General features: G+C 32.5%; 1 protein-coding gene across 1 annotated transcript in view; it reads left to right on the forward strand.

Moving 5' to 3' along the window:
• The window catches only part of LOC118193926 (eukaryotic translation initiation factor 4E type 3-like), a 77,258-nt gene that overhangs the window by 44,056 nt on the left and 12,300 nt on the right, over positions 1-20,902 (forward strand). The window contains exons 4-5 of the mRNA XM_035365087.2: positions 830-896; positions 5,203-5,355. Of these exons, the coding sequence (XP_035220978.1) occupies positions 830-896; positions 5,203-5,355 (220 nt within the window). The remainder of the gene's footprint in view (positions 1-829; positions 897-5,202; positions 5,356-20,902) is intronic.

The following is a 20,902-nucleotide window of genomic DNA, read 5'->3' on the forward strand; positions in this document are numbered from 1 at the left end:
TCAGAATTAGAGACAGCTCTGCAGGAGGAATGGCTTAATATTCCTTTAAATATTGTCCATGACTTTATGCATCTGCCCCACATCGCATTAAATCTGTTCTTCAGTCAAAGGGTGGTCCAACCCCCTATTAATAAAGATTTTACTTTATTTCACTGGTATTCCTATTATTTTGTCCTCCATCTGTAGATCAGGATCATCCTCTGACATACAAACTCAGTAAGTGACTAGAACTGATGTGTTAGATCATATGGTTGTGGAAAATTTGAAAATGAAGGAAAAATGTTTGCATTGCAGCAGTCACACAATAACCACATATAAGTGCAAAGTTTCTGTGCATGTGAAATATTTCACAAGCAAAGCACGATTGTTTGTAAGGAATTATGCTAATGCTGCATTTTTACAACAGTTGAAATCTTAAAGACATGTTTTTGAAATAATTAGTTATGTAAATAGATTAAACCTGTTATTTGGATGCAGAATAGCATAAAATCAATTTCATATTGATTTTTTAAATATTTTGGCTGGGAAAATGTCAATGCATTAATTCTTGTGCGTTATACACAATGAATCAGAAAATTGAATAAATATGTTGCACTGTAAAATCTAGACAGATTTGTTAATGGTGTAGTTTTTTTCACCTTTCCTGTGCTAAGACTTAAGTATAAAGGAAAAAGTAATCACGTATCTACTGAATCAGTATTTTATGCATTAATATTTTTATTTCTTTCTGTATAAGCATACAAGCACCAATTACATTTTTTCAAGTGCTGGCTTTTTGAAAACATTTTGTCAAATTTGAATTCCTGTCATCTATTTTATTTACTTGCAGCCTTGTGTCTGGAAGGAACTTTTGTTAGCTGCCATTGGAGAGCAATTTGCTGACTGTGTTAATGAAGGTAATTATAATTTGCTCTGTTTCAAAAAGAGGACATTTTAAGCTTTTTTACTCTTTTTTAATAAATCAAGATGATTTGTCTGCAACTCTAATGGACATTTACAGTGAAAATTTTTGAAAAACCAAAAGTTAAATTATAAATATTCTTAAATTGTTCTACTTTTTTTTTTCTTTGTTTAAATTTCTAGATTTTAATATTAATTTTTTCAACTTTAAGAGCTTTATGTTATGCTACTTAAAATTTTATGGGGATTCTTTTCGAATTTGGGCAAAATTCGCAATAATCACACATTTTATGACTTGCATTTCTTCTCCGGATATAGATTTTAGTGAGTGGACTGACTGCATTGGCACTTTTGTGGTTTTACCCATGTGTAATATGAATCCAAGGCAGTTTTCCTCAAAATATGTGCAAAAGTATCCATCCTTTGGCAGATGGCATTCTTTATCCATAATTTGTTCATCTGAAGTTTTATCATAGTTGATCAAAGAAATTTCTTCAATTCTAGATAAGGTATCTGCAACGATGTTGTCTCGATCTTCTGTGTGGTGTATATCAGTTGAAAATTGAGAGATGTATTGTAAATGTCTAAGTTGACGAGTGCTTTTCCCGGCTTTTGTTTAAATGCAAAGATTATGGGCTTATGATCTGTGAATATTTTAAATGTTCTTCCATCCAGTAAAAATTTGAAATGTTTGATGGAGAAGTAAATTCCTAGTAACTTTCTATCGTAAGTACTGTAATGCTTTTATGCTTCATTTAGATTTTTGGAATAAAATGCAATAGGTTTCCATCCCTTATCTTCAAATTGTTGAAGTACTGCTCCAATCGTGGAGTCTAAAGCGTCTTTATATAATGACAGAGGTAGTTCATGATTTGGAAATAAGAGTGTTGTATTGACTAAGTCATCTTTGCATAACTGAAATTGTTCCTTAGCTTCATCTGTCCACTGAATTTTCCATTTATCTTTTTTCCGCGTTCTTTGAAGGTAGTCATGTAGGAGAGATTGGTTTTTTTTATGTATTTTTTAAATATCGCCAATACAAATTAATAAGGCCTGAGAATGTTCTAAGTTCATGAATGGTTGTTGGAAGTTTGTAATTAACAATAGTTTGGACTTTGTCAGGTAAAGGTTGTGATCCTTGAGGAGTAATTAAATAACTCAAGAGTTCTAATTCTTGTGTGCCAAAGATGGATTTGGAAACATTAATGCGAGGTCCATAATAATTTAATCTTTCAAACACTAGCTTCAAATGGATTCTGTGTTATTCCTCACTAGCAGATGCTATCAGAATGTCATCTAAGTAGGGAAAAGTGAAATTTAGACCAGAAAGAACTATATTTATAAATCTTTGAAATGTTGCTGGTGCATTTCTCAAACCAAAGCTCATGACATTAAATTCGTGTAATCCAGAAGGAGTAATAATAGCAGTTTTACATGTCTTCTTTGGCAATGGGCATTTTATAGTAAACTTTAAATAAATCCATTTTGGAGTAAATATTTGTACCATTTAAAATATGATGGAAGTCCTCTATCCTAAGAATAGGATATCTATTAGGAACTGTTCTATTGTTTAGCTGTCTATAATCTCCACATGGGCGAAGAGTACCACCTTTTTTTTAGCACCACACGAAGAGGACTTGCTCCATTGAAAACTTGAGGCTCTTACAATGTTATTATCCAGCATGAAGTGGAATTCTTGCTTAACTACTGCAAGATTTTGAGGATCCAACTGTCTTGCTTTAGAATGTATAGGCTGACCATATGTCATTGAACATTATGTTTTAAAGCTGATGAGAAAAAATTTGGTTTGCATAATTATGAGTTTTGTTTTAGAAGATTATGAAATTTTGTCAAATGGTTTACTGTACCCATACCACTATTTTCACCGATGGAAGCAACTTCACCAGTTCTTTAGTTGAGTTATTCCATCAATCAGTTTCTTGCCATGTAGATCAATGATTAATTTAAATATGTTAAGGAAATCAGCTCCTAAAATACCTTTTAATTTTGGCTACTATAAACGGAAATTAGAATTCACGCCTAAGTCCCAAATCAAGTGTTAATATTTTTGTACCATATGTTTCGATTTTGGTACCATTTGCTGCATACAATTTGAAATCCACAGATTGTTTGTCTTGTGTTGATACGTGTAAAATGTTAACATCTGCATCACTATCCAGTAAGAAATGCACTTTTCATATTTATCACAAATTTGTTTGTCTAGTTATTACAGATATTGTTTTTATTTGTGATAAATAAGCAAAACTGGCAACAATCTGGAACATAATCGGCAGTAGACCTTGCCGCCTCCTCTACTACACGTTGTTGTTTCCCTGATTGGATGGCCTATCAGTTGACCAACTGCACTGCCGAGTACATTTATCCTGATGAAATTTGTTCCAAAACGGAAATGATAAAAACAATATTTTCCTTTAGGATTAAATCTTTTCCTAGAAGTACTGCAAGATCGTCTGTGGGACTGAGAGTTGTTCCTAAATTATGGTCTCGATATATGATGAACAGTCATTTCGGCAATTGTCTGTTTAAGGGATTGAATTTATCACAGTTCTGTATTTGAGCAATTACCAGCTGTTGTGATACACCACAAATCTGATTAGAAGGTGTCTTATCTGAAATTTTATCAGGCATGATCACCAACTTGGATAATTCTTCGTTACTATCAAGTAGTATGCATAGAATCTGGCAATTTCTCCAACTATAACGTTTTTAAACTTTTCGGACACATCCGATGTTGCAACAGATGTTAGTTTTTGTAATAATTCACTGGGTCTCAAGTTGCCTAAATCGATTCCTGTAGTAAGTTTTTTAATTCAAGTACTTTCACTTTCCTTAAATAAATCCAGAAGCCTTGTTGCAGATTCTGAATATTTCATTATGCTATTTATTCTGAATATTTTATTATATTATATGGAATTGTTATGATATCCCAGATGTTCTTAACAAATTTGGGTTCTAACTTTAAGTAGTTAAATTTGGTTTCTTCTGAAACAATTCCATTTATCTTGAACTGAGCCTCAACTTGAAAAAACCGGACATCTGGACGATCCAACCAAAATGGAGAAATTTTAACACTTACCTTACACTGTTCGTGTGCAGTATATTCAACAGTTTTATCGTCTTCAGACATAGTCGCTGTAAAATCAAAATTCCAATTCACCAGTTATAGGCTCCTGACTCCAAAGTGATCTTTATAATTAGAACTCTGTTTCTTTAAATAATTTTAAGCCACACTTTTTATTCGAAAATAATGTTTTAAAGTTCTTAGCAAAAACATAAAAAAATCTTAGAACAACAAAATTGAATAATCTTTTTGTTGACATTTCAAAAAAACAAAAAACAAATAAAACAATATTAATCATTATTTAAATTTTCTGCATAAGTTCAAGCCGCAAAAATTGCATTATTTGTAGTTGGTATAGAAAAGCACTTTGCTTTTGGCGCTAGCAAGTCCCATGTGCAAAAGAACTTAATTTCATTTCACTGCTTGTCTGTTTGAATTCATTAGTTGTGAATAATATCTTCAATATACATAAAATAGCAGACATAATAGAGTTTTTGATGCTAAAAGTTTACTCACCTATCAAAATTCATAGATGTATAATAAAACTCTATGGTAATTGTTTCATATATATGAGCAATATCTGTCAGTAGCTTTTATATGCTAGAAGCTGTAGTAAAGGTGATCTGAGTGACTTTATTGAGCAGTGATTATGACAATGTATTTCAACAACACATGATGATAATCAAAGAGAATCGTCTGTTTAGTTCAAGTTTGGGAATGTAAAATTTGGTTGTTCTCAAAATTATTTGATGATGAAAAGTCAATAATTTTCTATCTGATACAGAAGTTGATGATGAAGATGTGTGCAAATTGATTAAAAAAAAAACATTGGCAACTATGTTGGAAAATAAATGTGTAACATTTAAGGGCAATAACTTCTTCATTTTTATATCATTTTCATTTTTTTTAATAAATTGAACTTTAGATGTTTGGAGATGTTGCTAACAATGACATCTCTTAGCTTTATTTTTTCATGTTTTATTATGAAAACAAAACAGTTTACATTCATCGTTATTAAATAGAATGTGTTAAGTATTGCTATATAGTATGTATTCTAGCAATGGAATTGTATGTACCGAGTTGAAATGTGAATTATGCATGTAGTAGTAGCATCACCTATGGAGTTGCCTTTAATATTATTAATTTTTCTATAGCAGCATTACTGAAATGCATATGGTCTGATATAAAATTACCATTTCAGGACTTATATTATTTTATAGGTGATGATGTCTGTGGTGTAAGTGTAACTGTCCGAGAGAAGGATGACATAATACAGGTGTGGAATAGTGATGCTAATTTAGGAACAGAAGGAATTAAACATAAAGTTAATGAGCTTTTACCTGGGGTAAAATTCACTACAGAATTTTATAGAGGTAATATTATATTCATGTTTTAATTTCTTTAGGTAGAAAATGCTTCTTTGATTTAGAGGTCCTTCACACAGAAAAATCTGCTTATGTGAACTTTGAGAACTAATAATTTTACTCTTCTTTGAATGTCTGTTGAGGCAAAATGCATTAAACATTAATGGTAACTTTTCTTAAGAAGTCTGAATTTTTTAAAATTTAAATGGTAGAAATATTTTGTAGTCAAACTTTTTTTCAAATAAGGCTGAAATTACTGTTTTAATGCCATGCCTTAAACCTTTTATAAAATCTTCAAATATTAAGTAATTTGCCATTTCCAGATTTCTGGGTCATTTAGTCAATCTTTGAAGCAGCTACTCTCTTGCTTTTATGAATATTTAAAAAGGCACTTTAAAGAAAACTAAAAGAAGGAATTATTTTTAAAAAATTGCACTTTAAAGAATTATTTTAAATATACTATTTTTTTATACTGAACCGAGCAAAATTGAACTCTTCCATGTTTTGTGTTTCTAATTTATTTTTTAAAATGCTAATTCAAGACGGGCCCCCAAAGCTATGCTAGTAGATACCATTGCACCCACCAGTACTTTTACATATGCCTGCTGCTGTGCATGATTAAAAAATTTATTTAAGTTTTCAATAAAACTTTATTTAAACCTTTTTGTGTGTATAAGTTTGCTATTTTAAATAGGCTTAACAGTTGTTCTGGTGTGATTGGGATTATCCCAATTTTGAAGGTATGGTCTTGACCAATTTCTCATTTTGACCTGTGTATATGCTAAAAAGGAAAAGATGTCATATATTGTTTTCAACAGTGAATATCATGGAATCAATATACAAATGTCAACTTAGAGATAAACATCTTGATGATTATTTACAAGTAGCAATATTATCATACTCTCCTATTTATGGAGCAATGATCCTAAGAAATGCACTGTTAAATATCACATTAACATTTTAAATTACATTATTATAAGGAAATTTCATACCAACGAATGGTAAACCAAAGAATTTGTTAGTGGTTTATTTTGTGTAAGAATACCATCATTAATTTTTATATTTTAAAAAGGTATTTTTAGAACTGCTTTCTTGTATATTATGTATATTAACCATGTCAACCTATAAAATTACATTCAAAGAATAAATATGTGTTCCACCCATCATTCCCTGGTCTAAGAAATCAAAGTGCAACCTACCAAAAATGTTATTAATGTTATTTAAATTAATGTTTTCACATAATGTTTTAGTTGTTGAAAGATAAGTGTGTGTCTATGTCGTTAGAGACAATAACAATCACTATTAATTTCAAGTGGATGTATGTGTCTAAATTTTTGATTGCACCCTGTGAGTGCATGTCACTACAAATTTATGCATTGTTTTTCTGATGGAAATATCCAGTTAAAATATTTAATTATTTTACTTGCAACTAATATATATATGTGTAAGATATAATAAAATACAATGACTGCTTTAAAAAATAATTGGCAAACTCAAAATTAACTGTTTAGATTTGGTGCGCTCCCCGTAAATAAATCCTTTCTCCCAAATTTGAGATCATTCCAAATTACGAGGTTCGAATCCCGCGAACGGGCTGGCTGCATGGGCGTTTTCATGGTTTTCCCCATGTGTAACGTGTATACAAGCCAGTTTCCCTTAAAAAGTCCTCCACGAAGGCATCTCTCCCTTAAGGCAGATAGCCCTCGAGTGCTTTGCCGTAATCTAATAAACCAAACCATTCCAAATTACATAACAATACTTGAAAAAGGTAACTAAAAGTAAAATTAACCAATCGTGGCTTAGATTCACATATGTACCTATGCAGTATAAATACGGCTTTGCAAGGAACTACATTCCTTTTTTCCTGACTTCTGCCATGCAAACATCTCCACGCTGCTTATGCTTTCCTGCTTACATGATACTTTTAATATCAGCCTACATAAAAATTCATTATGTTCAACGATGATAGAAAAATACTTTGTCTGCCAAAGAGATTATATGATATGTGTAAAAATAAAGATGGTGATTCTTCAATTCAGTTTTGTCAATGTCTTCTTCATGAGTGTTATCAAAGTAAAATGAGTCCACTTAAGTAAATGTATCATTTACTTCAGTTAAAAAAAGTATCTAAGTAGACAGGCCAATGCATTGATATAAATTTGATCATAAAAATAATTAATTCTTTCATTAATAAAATGTACCCTAAGGGTTAAAATTTGTCATAAATACTTTAAATTTTTATCACATTCAGACACACCTTAGACCAAGGGGTGCGGGAATGTATTTTTGGGGGTGCGGGAGAAGCCCCTACCTAAACATAAAAATTATTAAATATCATTCATTAAATTTCTTATAATAAAAGATTTGAAATCTGCAGTAGTGTCCCCAATACTGAAGCTCATAAAAATTGGTAGCACTTAGCTCACTTATCGGCAAAAGACACAGGAAAGAGCTGGTGCCGATGGGCGTATACACTACACTACGAAAAGGCATAGAACACTACAAATGAACGCGAACAGGCAGCTAGGTGACGGCGAAAAGAAAAAAAAAAAAACTTTGTGGGAATACAAGCGTGACCTTCAAGAAACCTTGATAGCCACGAAGCAACGATACAAGAGGAGAACGTTATCCCAGCTTGCGCATGAGCTGAGTTCAACATGTGCTACTCCAATGAAATCTACGGATTCACAGATTTGTATCTGCATCTACTGCGACTGTGTTAGGTAGAGTCAACTATTGTGTCTGCGACATGTGTATTGTGTATTCTGACTTGTTCAGAAACCTCTTGAGACTAATAGATTTTTAATTGCCCGTTCAAGCCGAATAGAATTCAGTGATATTACAAATGTAAGAACATTATATCTATTATATTACATTATTTCTAAATAATTAAATCAATTATAGTGAAGCCCACTATGTCAAAAAAACAACAATGGAACGCTAAGTATGCCGGTTATGGATTTACCTGCGCAACCGAAAAAGACGGCATGCAACGACTGCAATGAATCTTGTGTTCCAAGATATTTTCAAACAGCAATCTCAAACCATCAAAGTTATTAGAGCATTTCAACAATGTGCATGGTGGCGAAAAAGCGCATAGCATTAACAGCTTGAAGTCAAAGAAGGTTCGGTTTGATACCAGTGGAACTATCCTAAAATTGTGCAGACCAGCAATTCAAAAACCTTTATTAGAAACGTCATATCAAGTGGCATATTTATGTAAAAAAAAAAAAAAAAAGACACCTCACACGATCGCTGACGAGTTGATTAAACCTTCTGCTTTAATTATTGCTAAAACAGTTTTAGATTCGGAAGCACATAAAAAACTCCAACAAATTCCATTATCGAATGATATTATACGATCGCAAATACAAGATCTCAGTGAAGATATTTTAATGCAAGTAATTGAAGATATAAAAATCAGTCCACTAAAAATAAGCATGCAACTGGATGAGTCAACTGATGTTGATAATTGTAGCCAACTTTTGATATTTGTCAGGTATGTGAAGGAAAAAGAGGTGATAGAAGAATTTCTATTTTGTGAACCACTGGAGGTGAATACAAGAGGAATTGATATTTTCAATCGCATCAAAGATTTTTTTACCAAATATCAATTACCAATGAATGTGATTGGCTCAATATGCACTGATGGAGCCCCAGCAATGTTAGGCAAAAATTCAGGATTTTTTTCACACATGAAAAGAGAATTACCGAAAGTTATAATGATGCATTACATGTTGATTCGTCATGCACTTGCGTTGAAAGCATTGCCAGAAAGTTTAAAACAACATCTAACTACAGCAGTAAATATAGTAAAATACATCCGACGGCGAGCACTTAATCATCGCATTTTCCGTGCATTTTGCGAAGAAATCGGTGCTGATCATACCGTGTTCCTATATAACACCGAAATACGATGGTTATCTAAGGGTCACATGCTTAACAGAGTTTTTGAATTGGATGAGGAAATTATTCAATTACTGACTAGTCAAAATTGTTATTTAGTAAAAGATTTTGAGAGTTATGATGCAATGCTGAGGCTGGCCTGCGTAACAGACATATTTAGCCATTTAAATGAATTGAATCTATCAATGCAAGGATTTGGTGTAAATATAATAATATCTAGTGAAAAATTATCTTCATTTATCGCAAAATTAGAAATTTGGATACGTCGAGTAGAAAAGGGGAATTTTGCAAACTTTCCCTTGCTTGATTCTGTTATTGCAAAAAATGAAAAGAATACAATTATACCCGACATTGCAATACATTTGAGACGATTGAGAGAATCATTCAATGGATATTTTTCTACCGGAAATATTACCAAAACTCAGAGATGGAAACTGGATCCATTTCTATTTGACTTAAATTTGATGGATGATAGTGATCTGAAAAAAGATCAACTTATTGAAATGCGAGCAAGTGGACATGTTCAAATGGAATTCGAACAATTAGAATTGCAACAATTCTGGTGTTCACAGTTACAACCTTATCCAGAATTGGTGAACGGAGCACTGCAGTTACTCTTACCCTTTGCTACCACCTGCTTGTGCGAAATGGGATTTTCATCACTTTTGCATATAAAATCTAAAGCCAGAAATCGCTTAAATGCAAGTGGTGACTTACGCGTATGTCTTTCAAAAAAGAACCTCGCTTCGCCAGTATAATAATGAAAAAACAACAACAGACTAGTCATTAATAAAAATAATATTGTTTTGTATTTATATAAAATATACAATGTTTTTCTATAAAGAATAAGTTTCGCAAAAAATGTATTTTTCTAGACTAAAAAAATTAAAACACAATTTTCAATGGGGTGCGGGAGATATATTTTCAGATTCAGTGGGGTGCGACTTGCTAAAAAGGTTAAGAAACACCAGGGCTAAAGAAAAAGAAGGGCTAGGTCATCCGTTTGAGGGGAAACGATGCCGACACGAACCCAGTTGGGAAGCAGTGTGACGTCACTGGGTTCGTCGCCTCGTCTACTGACCAGAGCTTCACAGTGCGAAAGCTTAAATCTTTACTTCTTATTTCTTTGAAAGAGGTTTCTTTGAATTGAAAATTATAGCTGAGGATATTTTTAAAATGAATTAGTGTTTGTAACGGGAAATCATTCAAAAAAATGGAGCCCTGTGCCGTTGCTACCTGCGGTAATGCGTACCATAATACGAAACAAACAAACGTGATATTTCAACAATTTCCGTGCAGAAACCTTCAGTAGACGAAAGAATGGCAGCATAGCAAGCATACGTTTTTCTGTTTTTATTATTATTATTATTATTATTTTAAGCCCAAAGGGCTATTAATTTCGTTTTGGCATTCTGCGTTGAATCACTATAAACGCGGTATCACTTTTGAAATTATTGCCAGCAAATTGTAGAGCCCTGCATTATATTTAAATAAATTAAATAATGAAGAATTTGCATAAATGTATGTATGTTTCTCACATTGTGATAAAATGACAGTACCTAGAGACATCACATTTTGAATAACGTAATCCTCCACCGAATATGGGCATCTGTAAGCCCTAATTTGGAATTTGTTTATTATCGATTTCATATTTTGTAACACTTTAATGAATTTTTTATTAACAAACTCAACGATTTCCATGCGAGCAGTGGCAGCACTGTATCCCCCCCAAAAAAATTATCTCCAGCGCGCGATAATCTGAATCGGAAATTCTAAAGAGATACTCATTTTTAAAATCCTTTTGCGATATTTCTGTTGAATTGAATTTTATGGTTTAAGTGCAAAGGTGGTGGTCCAGTATTTAATCAGTTCATCATATCAATGTTCAGTTTTCTTACTGAGTTGGCTTTACAAATTGTTTTGGCCTTTTTATTATTAACGTTTTGATGTTTACTTTATTTATCAAACATCCCTTTCTCGGCGCCTCCTACACATAAAATTCGATTCAACAGCAAAATCTCAAAATATTTAAAAATATTTTTCTTAAAATTTCCGACAGACAGTCTCGAGCGCTGGAGATAAAAATGGTTTTTTCCGTACAGTGTTGCCACTGCTTGCTTTGTGATCGTTGAGCTTGTTATTTAAAAATTCATTAAACATTTTACAAAATATGAAATAGATAATAAAACAAATACGATATTCAAAATTCGAGCTTCCAGGTGGCCATGTTCAGGTGGAGGATTATGTTATTCAAAATTTGGTGGCTCTGTACAGTTGTTTTTTTACAGTTCGAGAAACATGTATACATTCATGCAGATTCTTCATTATGTAATTTCTTTAAATATAATACAGTGTGATAATGTTTGGTGGCAACAATTTGAAACGCATACGTCGTTTACAGTTATTCAACTCAAAACGCCGTATCGAGACTAATATCCCATTCGAGAATAACATCCCTTTCGGGCCTAAAAATTAATCGAGAAAATGGAAAATTATGGAAAATGAAAATTTATGTTTTAACCATCGAAATACAAATAACTGCATTAGTGAAACAAAAGCGAATTAAATTGTTTCCAAATGGCACTTCAGAAAGCATTGTAATTAAATGATTATGCGTAAAATGATTGGTAGATATCAGCAATTTTCCTTGAAAAGCCTCCCCGAAGGTTGAAGAAAATTCTTCAAAATGTATGTGAGCAATTGAAAATCATATTTCTAAACTTAAAAAACGTCTTTCGTCCCTCAATAAGAACACGATTCGTTTATTTTGCTGATTATGAACAGTCATAAGAGTTTGACACTTAAATTGGAATGCATCCCTTGTGTCGGCAAGAAAAGTTAACCATAAAATAGGTAAATGGAAATAAATCATGTAAACTAATTCATTTTATTGTATTAAATATAAGATTTTATTATTTGGTTTATTATTCATAATGTGTTATGTGATTTATTTTATGCGTTTTTGGTTATTTATGAAACTATACAAAACAAGTCATGAAATTCTGCATAGAGATAAATTAGCATTAGAATACATGCTTTTAAAATATAAGACTACACTATTCATAAGAAAGTATATAAATGTCAATTTAAAATATTTTTATTAATTTCTGAGTAATGGACACTGCATAGTAATCCTGATGATCAATAATAATGCTTTCATAATAGTCATTGTCAAGACTTACAAAAACCTAATTATCTCATTTCCAGTGCTAGTTGAAAGACAAAATTAAATGAAGTGAAATTTGTTTGGATTTAATATATTATGAAATTTGTTGTTAGCATTCATTAGCTTTTAAACAGATGAGTTTGTAAGGACGTATTCTGAAAATACGTTTGCATAATTTTATTTGATATTTCTATAACCCAACTTGTCATATTTTAACTCAAAAAGAATTATTCGTAAATATAGAAATTTGTCAATGTTTTTTATCGATATGTTACTCTATTTACATACATTTCAAAAAATATTGTAGAAAAAAATTAACCATATTTAATGTATATTGGACTTTAAATATTAGTTTAAGGCTTATATTTTACGCGTACTATAGTTTAATTAAATCGACCATAGCTACATTACTAGGTCAGCTATATATCCATACACATTGTAATTTCATTAGATAAAATCTCTTCCTCATATTATTTACCAAACAGTTGTTCAAAAACTTTTGATTTTCAAGCAAATACTCATGAAACCGAAGGTGGTATAAGGCACTCTCAAAGCAGCAAGCGAAACCCATCTACGTCATCACTCTCTTCTTCCGGTTTCAGCGGCGAGGAGCTGATGAGCCAGCCCTTTAGCCCTGAAGAAACACTGCCTTAGACCAATAAAAACCAAAGAGAAATAGTGTATCTTTATCTAAGCATTCATAATTTAACAGAAATTAAATTATTTGATAAAAGAAAAGATTTTATTTTTTCTAGTAATAAATTGGAATTCCAACATATCTAAAAAAGTTATTGCAAATACTATTATTAACCAAATTAGCATAATTAAAAAAGTTTACACTAAAAATAGAAACACAAAAAGAAGAAATTCTAATTCTCATCAAAATTTTTAAAGATGATGTTCCTTTAAAATTCATTAATAGTCTTGCTAAAAAATCTGGAATTGTCTACACCCTATAATACACTTTATTTTTTATTTGTTTTTTTTCCCTCTTTATTACTGTTTTGTTACTAAAAAAGGGCCATATATATTTAAAGTCGTCATGATAAGCCCATGATGTGATGACCTTTTACTTTTCTAACAATAGATCCTTTACTTCTTTTTCTGCCTTTTTCTGTAATTTTAAATAGCAATATTAAAAAATCTAAAATTCAACTTTATGGATTTTTATTAATCATATCTACAATACAGTTATTAAAAACTGTTTGACCATTTTTTAGATGCCTTTTTTGAGTGTACTATTTTTAAAGAATAATTGATTTTAAAATTAAAGTTTTTCACTGAATAATATGTATTTCCATTTTTTAATACATTAATTTACTTTAATTTCATTCAATTAAAAATAAAATTTTTTAAGAATAATTAATTTTAAAATTGAATTAAAGTTTTTCACTGAATAATATGTATTTCCATTTTTTTAAATACATTAATTTACTTTAATTTCATTCAATTAAAAAGTAATCTTTTTCTTTGTCAAAATTTAAAAAAAAAATTCATCGAAGTATTTAAAAGTTTTCTTTTGGTTTCAAAATTCCATCTTTTGTTCCAAATTGTAGCCTTTTGAGCGATTACTTTCTTGCTAAGGTTTTTTAGTATCGCCAATAAAGCCAAAATGGCAAACCTGTATGTCACTACTATAACGATATTCCTAGTTTCAACTGACATCTAACAGTTTCAAAGTGAAGTGAAGTTTTTAATTGTTTATTGTGAGTTGTAATTAAGACTTTTCACCTAAGTTTTATAATTTCAATAATGTTTTAAATTCTTTGCATTATATGCTATGTGTTTAAAAGTAAAATTTTGATTTATAATTTTTACTGAAGTATTTTATTATTTCACTTACGTTTTCAATTCTTTAAATAAATTAGAATTCTCTTTATTTAAGGTACAAGATTCTAATTAGAATTTACTTTGTTTTTTCCTTACTTCCAAGGGAAAGGCCAGAATTTTTGGGCAAACTATTATAATTACACTATATTAAAATAGTTCATTGGCTGATTCTGGATACAAAAAAGCAAGGATTTTTATAGAAGAGAGATTTCAATTGATTTCAGTGTTCCTCTCCCCTGAGGAAGTTGATTGAATTCCTCTTCTATTATGTTCTTGTTTCTTTAAATTTCATTAAATTTTTTTAAGTGGGGTATTGCTTGTTTAAGAGTTTTGGTTTTTAAAGTTTTTTAAATTCTCTGTTGTATTTATAGAATTATTTGAAATTTATTAATTAGGAATTTCAATTTTTGTTCTTTGTGAAAAATTAGTTCTAAATTTTTTAATTTATGTCTTTACTGTATATACAGGGTGTTTCATAGATCATGGGACAAACTTGGAGGGGGTGGAGTGTACTAAAACATACATTTTTTATAGGAATGTAGGGTCTAAAGTGATAGGTTAAGGCAGGAACGCAAAAACAAGGACACGAGAGGAAAATGTGTTTATGTACAAAATCAACGCAAAGTGCTTCTTTGCAGCAATACAGTATTCACAATAAATGTTCAAAATTTCGACCACCAGCAGTAATACATGCTTTGTAACATCGTAGAAGGGATTGACGAACATTTTGAAAAACAACAGGTATTTCACACATGCTTGCAGCCGCAATGGATAGTCATGCAACGACGTCCTCCAGTGAGTTAACGGGAGTCTCGTATACAATGCTCTTCAGATGCCCCCATAAAAAATCCAAGCTGGGTAAATCTGGCAAACGAGGTAGCCGTCGAACGGATCCACCACGGCCAATCCATTGGCCTGGAAATGTCCCATCTAAGTAATTGTGGACCCGCACGTGGTTATGAGCTGGTGCACCATTATGCTAGAACCACATACATTCACGAACGACAGCCGGAACATCCTGCAGCAATTCTGGTAGCACGTCTTGCAGAAAAGTATGATAACATAAGCCATATGTATGTTCAGGTAATGGGCCTATGAGGTAGTCATTAACACTACCCGCCCACACATTCATGGAGAAGCGGGTTTGGAATGCATGTGGATGTGTGGCTTGTGGATTATGAGTTGCCAACATGTGTATGTTGTGGCTATTGAAGATGTCGTCCTGCGAGAGAGTTTCCTTGATCGTGAATAGCATATCCGATGGTTAATCTGCCTGCACCACACACTACTGCAAGAACCAGTGACAGAAATGAACTCGAAGAGGGTAATTTGTCTCTTGCAAGGCTTGGACTCTCTGCAAATGGTGTGGGTGCAAACCATTTTCATGCAATACTCTCCAAATGGTGGAATGACTCGGCTGCAGACACCGTGCAATAGCTGTTGTACTTGTCTGAGGTGATTCATGCACAATGCTCAAGGTGGATTCTTCAATGCTAGGTTATCGTGCACTTCTTCCACTCTGTCTGACGTGGCTTCAAATGACCCGTTTTCACACAGAGACCGATGCAACCTCTCGAATATTGTGTGCTTCGGATATGCCTGTTCGGAAACCATTCCTGGTACAACCGTAGCACTGCTTTGCCGTTCCCATTAGCAGCACCATACATGAGATGCATATCAGCTTTTTCCCTGTGCATAAACTCCACCCATCATGCTCAACATCAGAGTTGCGAATGATCTTCTGATGTATCGGATCGGGGTTTGTCCGGCTCACTGCCACCCTCTATAGCAGCCAATCACAGCTGTGGTTCCTATTACTGTTAGTGTTCCCTTCTTTGAACATTTATTGTGAATACTGTATTGCTGCAAAGAAGCACTTTGCGTTGATTTTGTACATAAACACATGTTCCTCTCGTGTCGTTTTTTGCATTCCTGCCTTAACCGTCACTTTAGACCCTACATTCCTATACAAAAAAATGCATGTTTTAGTATGCTCCACCAAACCTCCAAGTTTGTCCCATGATCTATGAAACACCCTGTATATATAACTCTTTATAGCCAAGGAATAATTGAGATGGTTGCTTAACATCAGAATGGCGGTAGGGGTAATTTTAACCCCTGAACACTTTTGACCGTTGATTACTTTTATTTTATTGGAAGAAATCGTTTGGAATTTTTTTACTTTTCCTAAATAGATAACAAATATTTGTAAAAAAAATTTCAGCATTCTATGTTTATTAGTTTTTGAAATATTGGCATGTATTCCTAGAATGGCGGACGGGGGTCATTTTGACTCCTTTACTTTTATCCCTATTTCTGCTCGAGGCATTGTCAAATAACCCATGAAAAGCATTCACTGATAAGCATTTTTCTATTGAATTCATACTATCTCCCAGAGGGATGAAAACCTCGGTGGTCTCACTACTTTGTAATGTCTACATAAGTTGTTCCTTTGTTTGAAATTATCCATCGTTTGAAGAAAATACTGCAAGGAAGGTAGATGCAGGGTTTTTCATGTTTACATTTCTTTTCAGAAATAGTTTATTTTACAGATGTATTTTCCCGTTTGTTAGTTCAGCTTACTTACTTCAGGTGATAACAGTTAGGATAGATATTTTCTAGGTAATCCCAAATCAGTATGTGAGTAGATATGAATTCTGCCATCAAGTTCATTATCACCTTTCCTTTACACTGTAAGAATCATATGCTAAAATATATTCCTTAACGTTTTCTGATAGTCTGATATTTTTCTATTTTTCAACTTTTACAAAATATGTCTAATAAGCAGAAAAGAAGTCTTACAGATGAAGAAATTTAAAAAAATGTTGCAGGAGCTATTTAAAAATGAGTCTGACGAAAGTGAAATTGATATAATTTTTCTGTAGAAACTGAACATGAATTCCAGACACAAACTATTAATGAATCTGAGGACAGCAAAGTAAACAAAGAACCCAGCAGAAATAAATGGGCAAAAACGGACCAGGGTATTTGCAAAACTGTTTTTACAGCTCCTAATAACACTATATGGAATGAAATAAATTCCAAAAATTCAGTCTGCAGCCGTGTTCCTGCTTATAATATTCTAAAAGAAACAGCAGGACCAACATCTTTTGCAAAGATTTGTGTTTCTGAGGACAAAGTGTCTAGTGCTTTCAAGCTTTTTATTGATGATGATATCTTGCTGGATATAAAAAAATGTACAGAATCTGAAGCTCATCGGCAACTTGGAAATAAAGACTGGAAGTTATCTATGGCTGAGTTAGAAGCTTTCGTCGTTATATTGTGTGTTTGAGGAGTAATAGGAGCAAAGGGCATAGATTTATATTCCTTGTTGTCTGAAGCGTGGGGAATACCATTTTGCAAAGAAACTATATCAAGAGATAGATTCAAAGAAATAAAATGATTTTTAAGGTTCGATGAAAAGACAACAAGATCTACTCGATTGCAGACTGATAAATTTGCTCTTGCATCAGACATGTGGAATAAATTTATTGAAAACTGCAAAATGTGCAATAGGCCAGGACAAAATATTATGGTTGATGAACAATTATTCCCATCTAAAGTTAGGTGTAGATTTACACAATATATGCCTAATGAAAATAATAAACCTGACAAATTTGGAATAAAATTTTGGTTATCTGTCGACGTTGATACTAAATACCTCTTGAAATGATTTCCTTACCTAGGAAAAGATGAAACAGCAAATCCTCAATTAAGTTTGTCTGAAAATGTTGTCATAAAGTTAATCGAGCCACATCTAAACAAAGGGGGGGATATTACCACGAATAACTATTTTACTAGCATTAAATTAGCAGAAATGCTAAAATAAAAATATATAACTGGTTGACGCAATGAAAAAGAACAGAAGAGGAATTCCTATATCCTTGAAAAATATGCATAGTAATCTTTATTTATCGACAATAGTGGAACATGATAATATCACACTTACTATCTATCAAGGCAAAAGAAACAAAAGCTGAGCTCATTACATTCTACTGTAAAAACTGAAGACAGTCTCAAAAAGTTGCCCGATTCAATAGCATTTTACAATGCAACAAAGTTTGGTGTGGATATTCGTGATTAGACATAATGAAAATACTCAGTTAAATCGGCTTCTAGATGATGGCCTGTACATATCTTAGATGTTTCCTTCACAGCTGTAACAAAGTCACAGCTCTAACAAAGTTTTGCAGAGATCAAAAGGTTTAAAAGTTTACTGAGAGGCCTTGATATATTGACTTGAAAGACAGAGACAATAGCATTTCACATCAAGGTACACAGCCTTGCAGATTGTAGCTATATCTAGTGCTGAGAAAGCCATCTGCTGGCCTGGAGCTCAGTCTGCTTTTCTCTAGCCTGTAGCAGGAATGACTATTATTATTATTATTTTTGATTTTGGACTTACTGAAGCATATTTATTTTTGTATGTTTTTGGCAATGTGTACTGCATTATGCTTATTATTCATACTGTATAAAATTTTATTAAACAAATTATTCCAGATATGTAAATGCAATACTCAAGTAAATTAATGAATAGGGGCACATTAAGCAGTTCTGTTTGAGTATATCGATGCAACATTTATATTACAGAAGTTGTGAAATCTTCAGGAAGCCAGCTCATTGATGACTTCTAGCAAAACATATTGAAAATATCATCATCAAAGATTTATTTTGGAAAGTTTATTTCTTTGCGTCACTACTTTTAGTGTTTTTCTGCATCACTATATTTAATGTTCCTATAAGCTTTATACTTTAAGGAAGTAAATCTTTAAATGAGAAATAGGTATTCAAAATAGCATTTTCAGTTTCATGTTCATGTAATTTTAACATTTATTTTTGTTTTGTTATGTTGTGGTCTTCGGAAACTTCTTGATACTAATAATTAAAAAAAATAATTACTGCTATAAATAACTGATATTTACTGTAATGGAACATATTTCTAAACATTGGTTAAACAAAACATGCTGTGGGGCCTGTGATACTGCTACACTACTTAAATTAGCCCTTGCATATGACCTACTGGAAAGGGGTATCTGTGTTGAAAGGCAGGCCTTTTTTGTGCTGGGAAAGGCAGATGAAATGTCTTCCACACAGCATAAAGCAGAGTTGCCAACTCTCCCGATTTAGGCGGGAGACTCCCGATTTTCGACCACTCTCCCGCCAACCCGATTTACAATATATTTCTCCCGACTTTTTTTATTCTTAAAATTTCTCACGATTTTTATGCAACTTGGCTTAATACTTTGTTATATGAATAAAGAAAAAGTGCTTTTGGATGTCTGAAAGCAATTGAATTTTCTCTACATTATATCTAAAACAAAACCTTGCGAATGAGATAGCTTCTGCTTTGTGAGTGAGAGCATTATACATATCCAGAAACGTTCTCCAGTTGTCCAATGGACTTCGAGCTCCACTGCATGTCAGCTGGCATATATTAGCCAATGAGGACAAAGCAAGTTGTTATTTGGACGTTCTTTAGTTATTTTGTCCTGAGTTGTATGAGTACACGTGCCTTAGAGAAAGTTTTAGAAATTATCATCTTTTGTTACGTCTGCGAGAAAGGTGAAAAACTCGTGTACGTTTCAAAAATCGTACACAGTTGACTTTCCTTCCATTATTTCCTCGAGGAAATGTAATAAATTTGCGATGTGTACCGCCTGTCGTTGCGATTTTTCGATTTCGCATGGTGGAAGGGCGGATGTTCTCAAACATGTGTGTACACAAAAACACAAGGATAACATAAGTTGTTTTTAAAAAAACGAAAAATTAAATTTTTCTTCGGAAACAAAGGACCAAAAAGTTATTAATGCAGAATGTCTGTTCTCTGCCTTTTTACTGGAGCACAACCTGCCACTGAATGCATCGGATCACGCTGCAGCTTTATTTAGAAAAATGTTTCCCGATAGCCAAATCGCTAAGAAATACTCAAGGTGCAGGAATCAAAACAGGTGCAATTGTTAAAGAAATGGGTTTGAAAAATAAATCTTCAGTTGTTGATTGCATTAAAACAGCTCCATTCTGCCTCTCTACGGATGGAAGCAATAACACAGATTCAAAACTATATCCAATTGTTGTTTCTTTTTTTGATCCAGAGTCTTCAGAAATTGAGTGCAGTTTACTTTATGTTCCCACTTTAGAAGGACATTTGACAGGCTTTAATATAGCACAGCTAATTATTAAAACTTTAACTAATTATTAAAACTAAACAAAAGAAAATGCAGGCCCTCTGGATAATTGCTTAGCACTTGGTGCCGATAATGCACCAGCATTGGTAGGCTTGGAAGACTGGTGTTGCAGGCATCTTAAGAAAGGAAAATTCAGATTTTCAGATTATGAGGTGCACCTGTCACCTCTTAAATTTAGCAGCTGAAAAAGGGGCAGCTTCTTTACCACTAAATATGGATGAAAACATTGTTGATATTTATTATTATCTTGAAAGGAGTTCTAAGAGGAAGGAAAAATTGAAACAGTTCCAACAGCTGCATAACAGCAGTTTACAATTAGAAAACTTGGATGAAGTTATAAAATCAGCTAAGATTGACACCCAGTAGAGTTTAATTGGAAAATTGAAAGGTGCTGATTTAATGTTAAAATATAGTGAACTGTCTAGAATTGTGTTGGCCATCTTGACAGTTTCCCATAGTAATGCAGAGT

The sequence above is a fragment of the Stegodyphus dumicola genome, chromosome X1 (genome assembly GCF_044657685.1).
Source record: "Stegodyphus dumicola isolate Sdum_Otavi_A_Nest chromosome X1, ASM4465768v1".
Taxonomy (NCBI): Eukaryota; Metazoa; Arthropoda; class Arachnida; order Araneae; family Eresidae; genus Stegodyphus; species Stegodyphus dumicola.